General features: G+C 43.4%; 1 protein-coding gene across 1 annotated transcript; it reads left to right on the forward strand.

Annotated features, from left to right (window-relative positions):
- Positions 1-871: 871 nt before the first annotated feature.
- On the forward strand, positions 872-15486 carry LOC146982504 (uncharacterized). The gene is made up of 20 exons (XM_085785585.1): positions 872-1404; positions 4610-4700; positions 5319-5440; positions 5553-5663; positions 6714-7086; positions 7158-7249; positions 7336-7475; positions 7593-7689; positions 8549-8761; positions 8945-9067; positions 9356-9424; positions 10224-10388; positions 10477-10595; positions 10686-10751; positions 11368-11469; positions 11667-11885; positions 12258-12408; positions 13142-13253; positions 13888-14019; positions 15304-15486. Exons 1-20 carry the CDS (start codon positions 1081-1083, stop codon positions 15420-15422), a joined length of 2940 nt encoding a protein of 979 aa, XP_085641711.1. The 5' UTR covers positions 872-1080; the 3' UTR covers positions 15423-15486.
- The last annotated feature ends 520 nt before the right edge of the window (positions 15487-16006 follow it).

Genomic DNA, 16006 nt, shown 5'->3' on the forward strand with positions numbered 1-16006 from the left:
TTATTTTCTCATATTTAATGATTAAAAAAAAAAACATTGTTCCCATAAAGAGGTGGATACACTTACATTCAAAAGTTAAAGGTCCGGTGTGTAAAATGAGGGGAAAACAATCTAGCATGATTCTATTATTTATCTATTAAATCATTCTATTGTTTATTTACGAACGTGCTCTCTGGTTGGATGGATATATATTATACATTATACATTATACATTATACAAATATATTCATTGGTAGTATATTCAAACAGACAAATATTACACACTGTCCCTTTAAATGTCATAATGCAATTCACACTGTTACAGTTAGTAAATGGTCATTCTATAACTGACTATTCAGTCGAATGACTTCATATAAATCATATAAATCTGCCTTTTTGAGTGTATTTTACTTCTGACACTTTTGTAGTTTTACTTTAGTAAAAGATCCGAGTGTCATATTTTTCCCATTCCGTGAACGCAGCCTGATTTGCCTGTTGTTGCCTAGCAACCGGTAACGCTCCGAGTTGACTCCAACGTGGGAATCCGTGACGTCAAGTGAGAAGCAGCTAAATACTATATCCGGTCAGAAGTTTAAAAATAAAAGCACTAGTGAATTTGTTTTTCCATACATTTCTTTTCGTTTTCATAATTTTAGCTCATAAATGGGTCGAAAAGATAATAGATATGAATAAATATATGGACTAAAAAGATGGGATAAGCATGGTTGTGTTGAAAATATACGTTTTATTCCGTTGTCGTTTGAGTTTGTTGCTTTACGTTGAAGGGCTTCTAACTGTTTCCGGTGAATGTGTCACGCTTGACGTCGCTGTGATACCGTTTTCTCTTGAACATTTTCACATTCAACAAACGTCCGAGATTAACGGTGACCGGGGGATGCTGGACAAGATTTAGTAACCTCATAGAAAGACCAAATATACTTTTTTTTCTTTCTTTTTTAATGTTTATTTTTTAAATGTTATCCACTATGTTTATGTGTCGTTACAAGCGGCAATTCTTTTGCTAAAATATAGTTTAATCCGCGAGCTAACGTTAGCTTAACTTTAAGTAACGGTTGTGTTCCCGTTCACAAACAAACAAACATGTCGGAGGACAACATCACGCTGCATGAGCTGTTGAACATCTCCTTCGGGGTTCCTCAGCAGGCGACTGTCAACTTCAGCGCCCTCAACGCGCTGCTTCACGCCGTGCTGAAGCAGCTCAGCCTCGGGGAGGTGAAGGTCCGGTGGAGCGACTCGACCGCCGGCGAAACGCGCACGGACGGCCCGGTGGATGTCGACGGCTCCGAGGGACCGGAGGACTCGGTGCCGGGGGAGGGACAGCAGAGCCCCCCTCCCCGTACCGTGGCAGAGCTGGAGTCAAAGCTCCGGTGCCGCATCCAGAGCTGCGAGGATGGTGTGTCCAAGGTCAGAGCAACGAAATAACTCAGCTAATGTCAACTAATGAAACAGAAGTCACACATTTCTTTGATTTTCCATGTTGTTTTTGTTTAATATTTTGAGTACTTTAGCTACTTAAATAGTGTGGAAAATCATAAGCACTTTGGTACCTGCTTACCTACTGCAATGTAGTAACTTAACTTTACTGTATACGAATAAGAGTATTATAATAAGAGCAGTAGAAGTGGTATGATACCGGATAAATTCTAGCTATTATGATGATAAGATGTAAGCAATTATGAATTCTGAATAATAATGAAAAAAACATACCATGGAGTTGGGAACACATATAAAACACAAGTTAAAAAAAGTAGGCTATATAAGCGTCTGATACTGTATATATACGTATAAAAATTGCTCTGTTTCTCATACACTCAGATTCATATTTGAATAAGTGTCAACAAAAGTACTTAATTGAAAGTACCCTGAGGTTTTTGTTACTTGAAATGACTAGATAGATAGATAGATAGATGCCAGGGGGAGGGAGGGGTATGTTAAAATATTTGCACTGTTTGACTTTGTCATGTGAAATCACAATTTCAACAAAACAGAAGGGGAAATTCTTTCTCACATTCAGTCACACAATGCATACCACCAGACATGGAAAAAAAAACCCAAACAAACAAAAAAAAAAACATTATCACACACACACACACAGGAAAAACTGATTATCTCATGGATAAACACTTGAAATAAAACACAAACCACAGAAAGTGTAAAATAATAAAGTTAGGATACTGCTGTTTAACGTTTAAAGAAACACTGGATCATTATTGACAACATACAGCACTAAAATAGATATTTTGACTATGCTAGTTGTCCTTCACTTCTGGTAAGTTGCCACGGTAACTACACTGCAGGCAGTGATGTCACACAGGTGCTGTTCCTCTGTCAGCTGATGGAAAACACCTGGCTGATGTGGGCAGCAGAGATGAAGTAGTTCAGGAGAAGTTGTTAATTAGTGTTGAGTTGTAACTGATCTTCTTTATCGTTGAGGTTTTCTTTGAGGATTTAGGACCCACACAGACCGAGTTTGCGCCCGAGCCAGCAGAATACATCTTCTTCTTCTTCTCTTCCATCTCTGGCGGGCTGCGCTCAACATTTCAGTGGAGTATTAAGCTGTTGGTGACAGAGCAGAGCACAATAGGAGCCGGGCGCCACCCTGACATCTCAAATGACCTCTGCGTGTCTCTGTTCAGGTTTCTGCCGTGCCGCCTCCAAAGAGAGGCGGACGCAGCCGAAGACGTTCACGTCAGCGTTACGCAACACGACCGTCGGCTTTTATCTCCAAAAGACAAAAGCCAGAACCAGAGTTTGATCAGAGGAGAGTACGTTAGAGAGATGGAGGTTTTTTTGCGATCATCTCCTCCTCCGCTATCCCACTCCCCCTCTCCCCCTCTCCCTGTGTGATGGGGGGTAATTAGTCCCCCGCTGAGATGATCCTGGTTGTCAGGGGATGAATAGCTCTCAGGTGAAAAGCAGGACATCGGGCAGGTGCAGGTGATGCTGTGTCTTTCAGGAGCCCGTCTGAATCATTCATGTCCTCCGTGGGCATATCTGGGGTCAGCCGGTGTATCCGCTGACTTTACCCGTGACGAGGTGACCCGGCGTGCCCTCCTCCCCTGAAAACGCCCCACCGCCCCCTTTTCAAACGCAGGTGCTTTGGCCTCCGTCTCCAGGACGACCGCAGCGTGGGTACTCGGCAGCATGTCATGGGCGTCAGGCAGCGCGCCAGGCTGCGGCCATTAAGCTGTCAGATGAATTGTTTTTATTGGAAAGTGTGTTTGTCTGTGGAAACCCCCCCGGTGATGCCGGATCGGAGTCTGTGAGAACGTTTGAGTGACGCGTCTCGTTCAAAGTGCAACAACGGTCAGATCCAGGTAATGGCTGAGCTATTCTTGTAGAGGCGACAGCTTAAAGAGTAACAGAGGCTTCCTCTGTTTCTGTCACTGAATTATTACCTGTCCAGGAGGTCGTTCATTCCACACATGTCTCAATGTCTGCAGGAAATACTTTGGGTGGATTTGATCAATTAGTTTCATTGCGTAACAGAAAATGAATCAGCAACTCTTTTAAAAACGCTAAATTTTTTCTTTTTTAAAAAAAGATTTTATTGATTTTTATCAAAACAAAACATAAACAACATACAAGTGCTCTCTGTATTCACAAAGATATCAAAACAGGAAGGAAAACAAACCACCATCCAAACCAAAATGATGTAGCTCACAACTGTCCTCACCACAAAAAGTAAAAAAGACATCAGAAAAGAAAAGAAACAGAGTCCCACCACCACTCCCAAGTCACCCTATACACATACTGTGCCTTCTCTCATCCATGTATAGTGGAAGTAAAAATAGAAATTGTACAAGTACACGAGGCAATAACAGGGTGGATGACATTAATAAAAATAAAAACAGCTCAATTTCTAATATTTAGAGTTTATTCCGTATAAAATGTCAGAACAAATTGGGATGTTGTCACAGACCTGATCTACAATCGAAGAATTAGTTAATTGGTTAATCTTGCTTGAGGCAGAAGTTAACATGGATGTGTTGTAAAGTTTCAGATGAATTAAATAGTTGAGGGAAATGGCTCAAACACAACAGGCGCTGTGTGTGTCGTCGAGTGTGACCGCACTTATTAACCAGCTGTTAGTCATTCAGGCTGCAGAGCTGTGTGGGGTCGCCATGCATCAGGTCCTGTGGGGCGAATGTGACACACGTTAAACAGCACCTCACATGCAGCTCAGGAATTTCCTTTGTTACACACACACACATGCGAAAGCACACACACAAACACACACACACACAAATGAAATGTAACTGTTGACTCTGCCAACAAGCCCTGGCAGCCTCACAGGAAGTTTAAATAACCTGGTTACAGAGCAGATTATCAGCCTGAAGCGCCGCGCAGGAAAACAGAGTCACAGCTTGATTTGTCTCATCTCCGACGCTCCGATTGTTCCTCATCCTCTTTGTCAGCTCCCGGCGAATTCCTGCGTCGTTTCACCGCGGTCAGGGAGATATGAGTCAGAGTCCTGAGACGCTTTTAATTAAAGCTGTCGGGGAGTGTTAATGTCTCCTATTCACTCTCAGATCAATGTCCTCAGATTATATAGATGTGGAAGAAAGTGGTGATTTAACCTGTTTTATGTCCCTGTTGTTGTTTACAGGCCATGACGCTCATACAGGAGCTGCACAACCAGAGGGATGGAGAGACGGATGAGATGACGGATGAGATGAAGGATGAGAAGGAGCTGCACCGCAAGCAGAAGGTGAAATAATAAGACAGTAAATGATGCAGATAAGTTAAACCAGGCAGGCGGCCACAGGAGACGTTTTAAAGAAGCAACTCAACACTTACTTTCATGACGTTGCTTTTAATTGATTGTTTCCCTGGTTGATTCTGTCTTTCATGATTTTTTTTATCTCCTTATCCTTAACTTCATGATTTTAATAATTGTGTTATTGTTTCTATTCATCATTGCGATTTATTATTGATTCTTTTCTCTATTTTGTTTTCTGTTTTCTCTTTATGTTGCAATTCATCTCATGTTTATTTTTTTTGGATTGATTGATTATTGTTTATTTTGTAAATATTAAAAAAAGAGAAAAGAAAAGACGTGTTACACATGTAACACGTGTTATAGTGTCCCAAAAAACAAGACCAATATTGAAATCAGTAAACAACGTGTGCTTGAAAGGGAGCAGGAGGAAGTCGAGTTTTTCAGTTCCCACATCTCATTCACAACTCCATCTTTCCATATTTAAAGCAAAACAGCTCATGCTCTAGAAACAAAGTTTATTATTTAACCTTGTGTAAATCTAGAACATATCACATTATTATGTATTTATTGTTGTTATTATTTATGATGTATGTAGTTGTTTGTGTTTGGACCTCACTGTGGGCGTGTTCCCTCTGTGTGCAGGCGGTCGATGCTCCAAAGTCGGTCACTACAGTGGAGACGTGCTGCCGGCGCATGGACGTCCTGGAGGAGGCAGTGGTGAGTGAGTCTGTGATGTTCATGCTGAAATGATTTTGTCTCCACAGTGATGATGATTAGATAATAATTAATAATTTGTCTCTTGTCACCTACTCTGTTCTCACTATGACAGAGTTCTCTGATGGTCGCAGTTCAGAAGAGTCCAAACTCTGAGGTGCTGAGTCGCTGCGTGACCTGGGACTTCCTGCAGTCAGCTCTGCTCCCCGAGGGAGAAAACCACAAGGTGAGATCAGAGAACTGATTGGAGGGAGAGGCAGAAACCCAATCTGGTCACACAGCCACAGGTTCAGACCTCAGCCCTGCTCCTCTCACGAACTGTTTCATCCTCATACTCAGCTGAAACTTGATAGATGCTTTAACACTGAGGCCTCTGCTGTGTGTTCAGGGCCACGTGAGGTCAACATTTACATTCAGGAGAAATCCATCACAATAATCACTATGATTCTCCATCACAGTGAGACACAGCAGCCAACCGGCAATTTAGTGACAAAAGAAAGAATCAGAAAGTTCTCATCACGAGACTTAACTGCTGCTTCCACATCTACAGAATATATTATATAAAATGCTGCCACTTGGTCTTTAAAAAGAAACTAAAAACACTGAAACAGGACAAAGTTTATCTACCTTTATATTTAACTGAGCTCTGTGTGTCTTTTATTACATCATGTACTGGGAAAAAATCTGCAAAGTTTAAAGGGATAGTTCAACATTTTGGCAAATTGGCCCTTTGCCATAATCCCTATAGTCATAGCAGTAGGTTCGTTACCTTTAATTGTCAGTGCAAGCTATTTTTAGAACGGCGGAGCAGAGCTGTGAGCTGCTCAGAGCTACGCTACGGAGGCTCATGGGATTTCTTGGTTTCCCTCATCAAACTCATCAAATACACAATCCAACAACTCCAAAACACTCTGGTAGACAAGTTGTGACCTGCACATTCACCACGCTATGAGCATCAGCGGTTTTGCATGAATTTACCTAGAAAACAACTCTCGTAGCGTTCTGTTATTGTCTCATATTATGGCAATAATACAATTAAAGAATATTTTATGATTTATCAAGAAATTCACGTAAAACAGCTGATGCGTGTTCCTGTCAGGGGGAGTTTTCGGCAAGCAGTTTCTGCATTTTCCTGTTGAACTATCCCAAGTTTAATGAACACTGCAGAAACTCTTGTCATTGCAAATTGTTGTCACGGTCTTTCCAAAAGTTTGACACAACACCAGTCTAAGATGAACCAGTGGTTTGTCTTCAGCGTGTCCACCTTTTCTTACAGGAGCTTGTAGAGTCCTCCCCCCACCCTGTGGAGGATTCTGCCATGACGGCAGCTGCGACTCCCTCTGTGACGTCTGCAGAGATCAACCATCCACATCATCCAGCCACAGAGACGTCCTTGGTGCTGTCAGATCCACTTCCACAGACTCATCCTGCTGCTGCTGCTGCTGCTGGTGGTGCTGGTGCTGCTGCTGGTGCTGCTGCTGGTGCTGCTGCGTCATTCAGCGGCTCGGAGCGTTACTCAGAGGCTCTCAGGAGCATCAGCAAACTGAAGCAAAGGTTCAACGAGCTGGAGTCTCGTGTGGCGGAGCTGGGAGAGGGAAAGGTGAACTGGAAACAGCTGGATCAGCTCCGAAAAGTCGTCACTGAGCAGGGTAACTACACCTTTTGTTTTGTTATGTTTTTTTTGTTCTACATCCACTGACAGCTCGATGTTTTATTGTAGGCTCAGGTTCTCAGGATGTGACTAACAACCTGGCGGGTCAGCTGCAGGAGCAGAGAGCTCTGATCGACGGCCTGCTGAGCGACCGGGAGAAGGTGAGTGAGAGCAAACGACCAGAGTGACTCCTCCGTCTCACACAGTGTCTGCTCTGCTTCTGACCGTTTAACGTGTCTGTCCAAAGCTGAACTATTGTGAGGAAATGTTGCAAATCTTCACAAGCCAACAAAACGAGAGCAGCTCAGAGGCAGACGCAGGTTCAGGGAGTGTGGACTCAGACAGCGACATCGCTCGTGAGCTCAGACAGAAAATCTCCCTCCTCAGGTAAAGACAGTCGGCAGCACACAGGGCAAAACACTGGAGCTACATGTAAAAACATGAACAGGCTTTAGAGAGAATCAGCTGAGACGTTGGTGTGTGTTTTCACCCCATCGTGTCCAGGAGGTCAGTGCAGAAAGTGGAAGAGGACGTGAAGCAGCTGAAGGCCAGACAGGCTTCTCACGAGGACAGACTGAGAGACCACAGCCTCCAGGATCAGGTCAGACAGGACACAGGGTCACTGATAGTTTTAGTCCAACACACAGAAACAGCAGCAGCAGGTCGGTCCTGCAGGTACAAGTCGCTTCACAACTTTTAAACTGCAGGTTTTTTTATTATTATTTCCTCACATCCACTTTTGCAACAGTAATTCAACACCTATTAGAACAATTAATTTTACAAGTGGTCTTAGTAGACAAACATTCAGCATTAGTTTGTTTATATATACATGTCAGAAAATCAAAAATGTGGAATATTTAAGAAAGACAAAACAAAAAAACCCCAAAAAGAACAACAAAAACATCAAACAGACAAAGAAAGAAGAAAAAAAAAACTATATCGAATATAAAGCTAATCATGAGTTATAAATTCCCTTTGCATAAATACACTTAATCAATTCATCAGCACATACGTATCTTCATCAATCACCTCTGGGTATCCAGCTCAATTCTTGAAAACAAAAAAAATCAATCCATTTCCCCCCACCACCTCATTAATTGTAGCCATCTTTCTATAAACTGCAGGTTTTTTTGATGGTTCCAGGTTCTTCAGTGTGTGTGTGTCTGTCAGTCAGTCATGAAAGCGGAAATAATGGTTAGTTGCAGGTGGCTTGGACATTAAAACAGAAATCTTTTTCTTCCTGTGAGAAACCACATCCACCTGCGGGTCAGAACTGCTGCTGCTGTTACTTCCTGTTCCTGTGTGATATCTGGTGTAGATTGAACCTGTCTGACAGAGACAAACATGAGACAGAAACAGAAACAGCTGTATGAAGTGTTTCAATATGTGTAAAGTAGGGTCCATTATGAGTCCAACATACAGAAGCTCAGTGTGAGCTCAGTTCTGCCCTCTGACCTCAGCTCAACGACCTGCGGGGCCGGCTGGAGAACATGAAGCCTGAGCCTGCGCAGGACGAGAGCGACGGCCAGGCTGAAGTGAGCAGAGAGGAGTCGGTAGAGATCCAGAGGAAGCTCAGCCGTCTGTTCAAGCAGAACGAGCTCATGCAGGAGGCGATGGACAACCTCGTCCAACAGCAGACAGGAGACAGAGCAGGGACGCAGGTGGACAGAGAGGCAAGACAAACCAGTACAGACAGACAGACAGACAGGTTTTCTAGTGTGTTAAAACGAGTGAAAAGAGCTGACATGTTTGAATTTCACAAGAAAAAACATCTAAAAGTTGGTTCAAGAACTGATGGAATAATATTTTAATAATATTCTTTTTACCCTTTAACTGTTTGTGTGTGTGTTTCTCAGAGCGTGCAGGTGGTGAACGACGTGCGGGTGATGATCCTGCAGCTTCAAGCCGAATGTGAAAAGCTGCATGAAACGACCGTGTGTCTTCAAGGCGACAACAGACGCACACAAACCCACATAGAGGTAAAGCAACAACTTCCACTGGGTTTCTACGGTGGCCCAGAGAGCCCAACACATTAAAGAAAACACAAACTTATTCAAAACACATCTCCATTATTCTGACAACACACGTACTAGAAATACACACCACACAACCACACACTCAAACAAGCTGCATGTAGCACAGACAACAACGGAGGTTTTTCATACATTATGATACGGAAAAGACAGAAAGAGGAAAATCTGATAAAGTATTTTAACTCTTTGTCCTCCCTCCGGTTAATTACTGCTCCATGTTCCTGTTGAACTCAGGAGCTGTTCAAGACGACGGAGCAGCTGGATGAGAAGAAGGCCGACAAGCAGATGGTGAAGATTGAAATCGTAAGTTGCTCCAGTTGAAGGTTAAAAAACTGCAGGCAGCACCGGACAGGCCTGAAAAAACACTCACATTAGCCCAACAGTTACAAGGAGAGATGATCATGTTATTGGTTTTATGTAAACATGTTTGCTGTGCTCTAAACTGCTGATCCTCGACATGTGTCTTTGTTCTGTGTGGATCTTAAAGGAATAGTTCACCAAAAAATGAAATTCAGTCATTATTGACTCACCCTCATGCTGATAAATACTCCAGAGTAGTTTTTTATTCCTCAAAGTGCATCTGGAGACCCGGGAGGGTCAAAAACACCAGAGACAAAAAGTCCATAAAACTACACAAAAACCCTGTAATGTTCCTCCTTACTGCTCGTCTGCTGAAATCCAAGTGTCCTGAAGGGAGATAGTCTAGTCATTTAGGACATTTTTACAGCCTAAACAGTCTTGGGTCGTGTGAACGTCAGAGCACAATACAGGACTGTTTAGGCTGTAAAAATGTCCTAAATGACGTTGTTTCGAGTAAACTCTGGACTATATCCCTTAAGGACACTTGGATTGCAGTGGACGAGCAGTGTGGAGGAATATTGTGTTTTTTTTGTGTAGTTTTATGGACGTTTTTGTGTCAGTTCCTATTACTCTCATATAAAGTTTCCATTGGACTACGAACCGGCCTCCCGGGTCTCCAGATGCACTTTGAGGAATAAAAAACTATTATATATATATATAAGTATTCATCAGCATGAGGGAGAAATTTCATTTTTTGGTGAACTATTCCTTTAAACGTCTCATTTTCTCTCCATGTCTGTAGAAAGCGGATAAATCTGCTCTGGAGGGCAAAGTGAGCCGAGTGCACTTTGACTCCATGACGGAGCAGCTCAACGTCATGTACCAGGAGCTGCAGAGCAGAGTGACGGACCAGACGCAGGACTGGCACAAGGTCAAGGAGAAGCTCTCCACGGAGACGGACTGTAAGGTGAGGAGAGGTCACACCATGGCTGTTCTGAGTTTCTACCTGTGCCGTCCCGGTGGGTTTGACCTGTTGACCTGTGATGTCGCCACAGCTGCTCAGGACGGAGTTGGACTCTGTGAAGAAGCAGCTGGACGACTGCAAGAAGAGCATCCAGGACAAGCTGCAGAACCAGGGGGCTGGGGAGCACGACGACGCCGCCGCCATCAGGAAGTACGTCGTCCTCCGCCGCCGTGTTGGCTTCACACCTGCACTTCGCTGTTGAAAAACTCAGTGTTGTGATGTGTCTCTGTTTCCTTCCAGACAACTGGTGGAGAGGTTTCACTGCCTCTGCTGTGACCGACCTATCGTCAAGCCGACGCCAGGACCGTGAGTCAGCACCAAGAGCACTGGCTTTATTTATTTATTTATTTGTTTGTTTTCCACTCTTGTGGTACAGAGGAAAGAATATTTCACCTACAGTGGCATCATGCAAAGGTTTCTTTGTTGCTGTGAACAGTTCAGCAAGTGGAAGATGAAATGATCTCCAAAAGAAATAGAGTTACAGAGGACACATTCACTTTACAATACACTTAAAAACTTTTTTTTGTTGTTGTCATTTTCATGTTTTACATTTTCAAAATGACAGAAAAGGTTTGGGCTCCCCTGCATAGTCAGTACCTAGTAGCCCCCCCTTTGGAAACTATCACAGCGTGTAAATATCTTGTCTGATACCTTGGTCAAAGTCTCCTGGGTTTCCCGTTCTTTTGCAGGCTGTTGCTTTGTTTCCCTTTTTCACTCTAAAACTCTAGAAAACTAAAATAATACACCGATGTTGCTTAAATATTGCAAAAGGTCAACTCAAGGCTCAATTGTTCACATTAACAGAAACTTTGACCAGTGGGGCCCAAACTTTTGCATGCCATGTCATTTCCAGTGTCTTCTGTTAGAAACCTGTCTGAACTCTGCTCTGATGTGTCTGTGTGTTTGTTTTGGTGAATGACAGGCAGCTGATGACGCTCCCCACCACCCCCGGGTTCCCCTCACACAAGTCCATCAGGCCGTTCACCGTCTACACTCTGGAGCAGTTCCGGCAGCACTACAGGAGGTGAGAGCAGCCGAGTCCTCTGTTCGCCAGCAGGTGGCACAAGAGGCACAAGAAACTTTTTCTTTGGTTTGTTCTCATCAAATAGTATTTTACTGTGTTGCCACCATGCAGTAAGAGAGACAGTGTCCTCATGTTGTCCATACATATAATCTATATGAGGTAAATCCAGTCACTCTAAGCTGATCTCAACATCTCAGCCTGAGGCCAGGGAGCAACCGCTACAACTACCAGCTAGCTAAGGCACGCAGGAGAAGGCTGCAGCTTCAGAGGAACCGGGACGGGGCGGACAGGCAGGTAGAGACATTCTGTGATGGAGACAACTGCCTGGACACCACGAGGGACAAGCAGAAGGAGAAGCAGAAGGAGGAGCAGAACCAGAACCAGAACCAGAAGCAGAACCAGACGGAAATCCAGCAGTGAGTCAGGGACAGGACAGGAGGTTAAATCAGGGGTGGACGTCCTCTTTCACTGTTACTAGGTAGCAGAGCTCAGAGGGTTAGGTTGAAGACACTTTAATGCAAAGTGAGTTAGTGCAGCAGGTTACATGAAAGAAGACTGTGAATGTGCATGAGCACCAAAAACAACATAAACACCGGTAACATAAATAAATAAACCTAATTTTGTTAGTTTTGAATGAACAATTTGGATTTACATGTTAATCTCTGGGATGCAAAACAGAAAGTCTAGTCCCCTCCACGTGTGAGGCTCTAAAGACACTTTAGTTTGAGATGAACAACAACTGCAGACCCACTTTCTCTTGGCACCATGCTTTGATGTTGTCTGTGCAGTGAACGCATCGCCGAGCTGGCGGACTACAGCCACCTGGCCGTGTCGCGGAGCTGCGGCGGGAGTCACACGGTCACGTCGTCCAGCCAGCGTCGCACCGGCCTGCAGCACATGAAGCACCACAACCAGCCGGAGGCGGACGGCGTCATCCAGGTGGGACGGACACGTTTACATAGAGTTTATATACATATAAATATATATATACACACAGGTGTGTAGTGAAGTTTTAAAATGTTATTGTTGACCTTTAAAGCCATGAATGGCTTGGCTCCCCTTTATTTAAGTGACCTGCTTGTTCCCCACACTCTATGTAGAACATCACGGTCAGCTGACCACTTCCTCCTCAGCATACCGAAGTCAAGACTAAAAACAAGAGGCGATCGAGCTTTTGCGGTCGCCGATCCTAAACTTTGGAATAGCCTGCCATTCCCAATCAGAACAGCTCCAAATTTAGTACATTTTAAATCTCTATTGAAAACCCACCTCTTCTCCCTGGCTTTTAACCCTTGACCGATTGTTTTATCATTACAGTTTTATTGTATGTTGCGCTTTTATCCAATGTTTTATCCGATGTTTATTTTATTTTATTGTGCTTTTATTATTGTGTTTTTATCTGATGTTAAAACTGTAATTGAAATTGTTTTACTTGTAAAGCACTTTGGTTCAAGGTGCTATATAAATAAACCTGACCTTGACCTTGACAGGGAACATTTACCAGTACGATGGTTATAGATGAAACATCAATGACTTGTTAAAATTAACTCCATCTCAAATTGTAGCTTCTTCTACTGCATCACTTACGTATCACTGTGTGTGTGTGTGTGTTTGTGTCTTTGTGTGTGTGTGTGTGTGTTTGTGTCTTTGTGTGTGTGTGTCGTCTGGTCAGTCGGAGGAGGTCGATATTGTCGGACTGGACGGGCACATTTACCGAGGTCGCCTGAACCCACCGGCCATCAGAACCACAGAAACCAAACTACCTACAATCTGCACCAAAGACGGTGAAGTTACCGCCTGAACGTCTGCTGTGGTGCCTCCTGAATGAGCCGATGCAGCTTCAGTAAACCTGAGCTCATCAGACTTTATTGTTACAGAAAATAAATGTTCATCTTTATTAAACCTGGAAGTGTTCAGTTTAGTGACATTAAAACTCACACACACACACACACACACACACACACACACACACACACACACACACTGACAATTAGAAAAAATATGAAGAGAACAATCAAGGTTCACAAAACACAGAATAAAAAGGATGAAATAAGACAGATGGAGCATGACATGCCATATAAAACATGAGCAGAAGATAAAAACTGATAAAAAAAAAATCAAACTGCAAATAACCATAATAAATGATTTAGAAGAACAGCTTTGTGAACACAGCAGCAGCTTCCACAGTTTCAATTCTTCTCTATAAATGTTTTCCTCATGTGGGCGTGGACGTCTGAATGTCTATGTGAAACATGAAGAAGTCACACCTGTCGAGGCTCTGAGTTGCTGTTAAACATGATTCATGACGACAAATGTCCTGCGGTGTATTTTGGCCGACAGTTAGAAATGTCAAGGTAAAGTTCAGTCGTTGTTTGTGTGAAACCTCTGCTCACATGTTGAACTGTGTCTGTGCTGCAGTGACGTCCAGCAAACTTAAAGACAAATCCAAATGTTCCCCATCACACAAACCTGCCGCCTCCCCAGAGCTGGGGCTCAGCGCGCCGCTCCACCCCCCCCTCAGCGCCAAGAGCGGCCAGTGCAGCCGCTCAGGTGAGTTACTATCACACACACACACACACACACACACAGGTGGACCCAGACCTGAGTCTCCTCTCAAAGTCGGAGGGCATTGTGTTTATGTTCAGGTCGAGTGATGATGTCCACACAGATTGGTGCATTTACAAAAATACAGTAAAAGATGTCACATTTCAAGGCTCCAGACTTTTGCCCCTAAAATTTGAGACAGTGCAAGTTAATTTTTCATCTATTTGCACATGTGCAGCCAGTAACCGTTTTTTTATTCAAATATAAATCTGAATGTACAAGAAATTGAGCATTTTTTTACTTACTTTTTATTTTTATATATATATATATATATATATAAACACATCAAACAACTTGGAGGAGATGCTTTTATACTTATTTCAACTTTTGTTTTTTTATCCGTTCTCAAGTCCATGTAGGGCTCCAGACTGCTCATAAATAAGAGCATTTTGCCCCTAAAATATGAGACAGTGAAAGTAAATTTTCTGTTTCTTTTTAACACTGGGGAAATATGGAAGGGGCGACTCAAAGGATCTGGAATATGTCATCACAGACGTCAGGTCAATGTGTGTGTGAAGATTATGTAGGAAAAGGAAATGTGAATATTTGCTTTGCAAGAGGATTTACAGTGTGCACCCCGAAATGTTCTGCTTGCACTCCTAAAATTTTAAAGGAGACATATTCTGCCCCTTTTCCACAAATTAAAATAGTTCCCAGGTGTCTTAAAGACATGTCTGTGACATGCTTCGGTCAAAATACCCCAAGGATCAAACATCACAGCTCTTTTCATCCTCTCTAAACAGCCCTGTTCAGAACGGCTGGTTTCAGTGCCTGTCCCTTTAAATGCAAATGAACCACTGCTTGCCCCGCCCCTTCTACTGCTACCAGGTAGGGGTGGGATTATGCAAATTCGAAAACTAATTACATCATTGTCAGACAACTGAGGAAACAGCTCATAAAACCACATGGATTTCAACCTCAGGAGCCTGAAAATTACTGATTTTTTTTTGTCAATTCTCACATTTTGGGGGCTGGAAGGCAAAACAAACACCCAGATATATGTTAAAGAGCCTTCAAAAAGTGATATTTCCATAATATGTCTCCTTTAAGTTAGAGGCCACTGTGCTCGTGGTAAAAAGAGTCTGACGAAACAGTACAAACATCACTGATTTCTCTCCTCTCCTCTGTGTGTTGCAAGCTAAACAACAGTGTGTTGGTTTGGTTCTGGTCATTTAACGATCTCTTCCTCCTCCTCCTCCTCCTCCTCCTCCTCCTCCTCCGTGTGTCCAGCCTCCAGCAGCTCGGGTCGGGACTGGCCGGTGTCGGCTCTGGGCTGCACGTCTCAGAGCTCCATCACTCAGAGCGCCGCGGAGCCTCAGGAGAGCCATGCGGCCGGCGCCGGCCTGTAGGGGGCGACACCGAGCTCCACACTCAGTCTGATGATAAGTCATTAAATCTGTTTCTGATTTCTGACTGAGTCACTGCTCGTTCATGAAATGTTTCTTTTGCACTGCACCTCCCACAAAACACTTCACTGTGAAACTTAGATATATTGTTGCAGTCTGTGATCGGCCACTTTGAATATTAGTTAGTTGTTATTATTGATAATAATAATAATATCAGTATAAAAGCGATCTCCATCTGCAGCACCAGAGGATTTTTCCAATCAGTGACACACAACATGTTGTTGATGACAGAAAATGACACATTAAGTAGTAGTAGTAAAGTAACAAACACTGTGTTGAGTGTTTACAGTGCACACACACAGACACACAGCCATCACACTGCTCCTCTGTACCCCTCAGTGTTACATCACGACAGGAAACGCATCACTACTACGGGCGGAAGTGAACATCCTGTTCAGAGAAACACAGAGGCCGAGCAGGAAGGACGGGTTAGTGAGTAAAGATGAGAGCAGATGTTGTCACAGAGGAGGGAGGAGGGGGAGGGAGGGGCGAGCAGAGTTTGAAGTGCGGTCAGAACTCGCTGCGAG

Source organism: Trachurus japonicus, chromosome 8, assembly GCF_045865225.1.
Source record: "Trachurus japonicus isolate A0001 chromosome 8, Traja_1.0".
NCBI lineage: Eukaryota > Metazoa > Chordata > Actinopteri > Carangiformes > Carangidae > Trachurus > Trachurus japonicus.

Bases quoted from the DNA above. Each gene is read 5' to 3' on its own strand.
- LOC146982504 (XM_085785585.1), top strand. From the start codon at position 1,081: ATGTCGGAGGACAACATCACGCTGCATGAGCTGTTGAACATCTCCTTC. The intron at 10,752-11,367 runs GTGAGTCAGCAC...GGTGAATGACAG, and splicing joins GTCAAGCCGACGCCAGGACC to GCAGCTGATGACGCTCCCCA. The intron at 14,020-15,303 runs GTGAGTTACTAT...CCGTGTGTCCAG, and splicing joins CGGCCAGTGCAGCCGCTCAG to CCTCCAGCAGCTCGGGTCGG.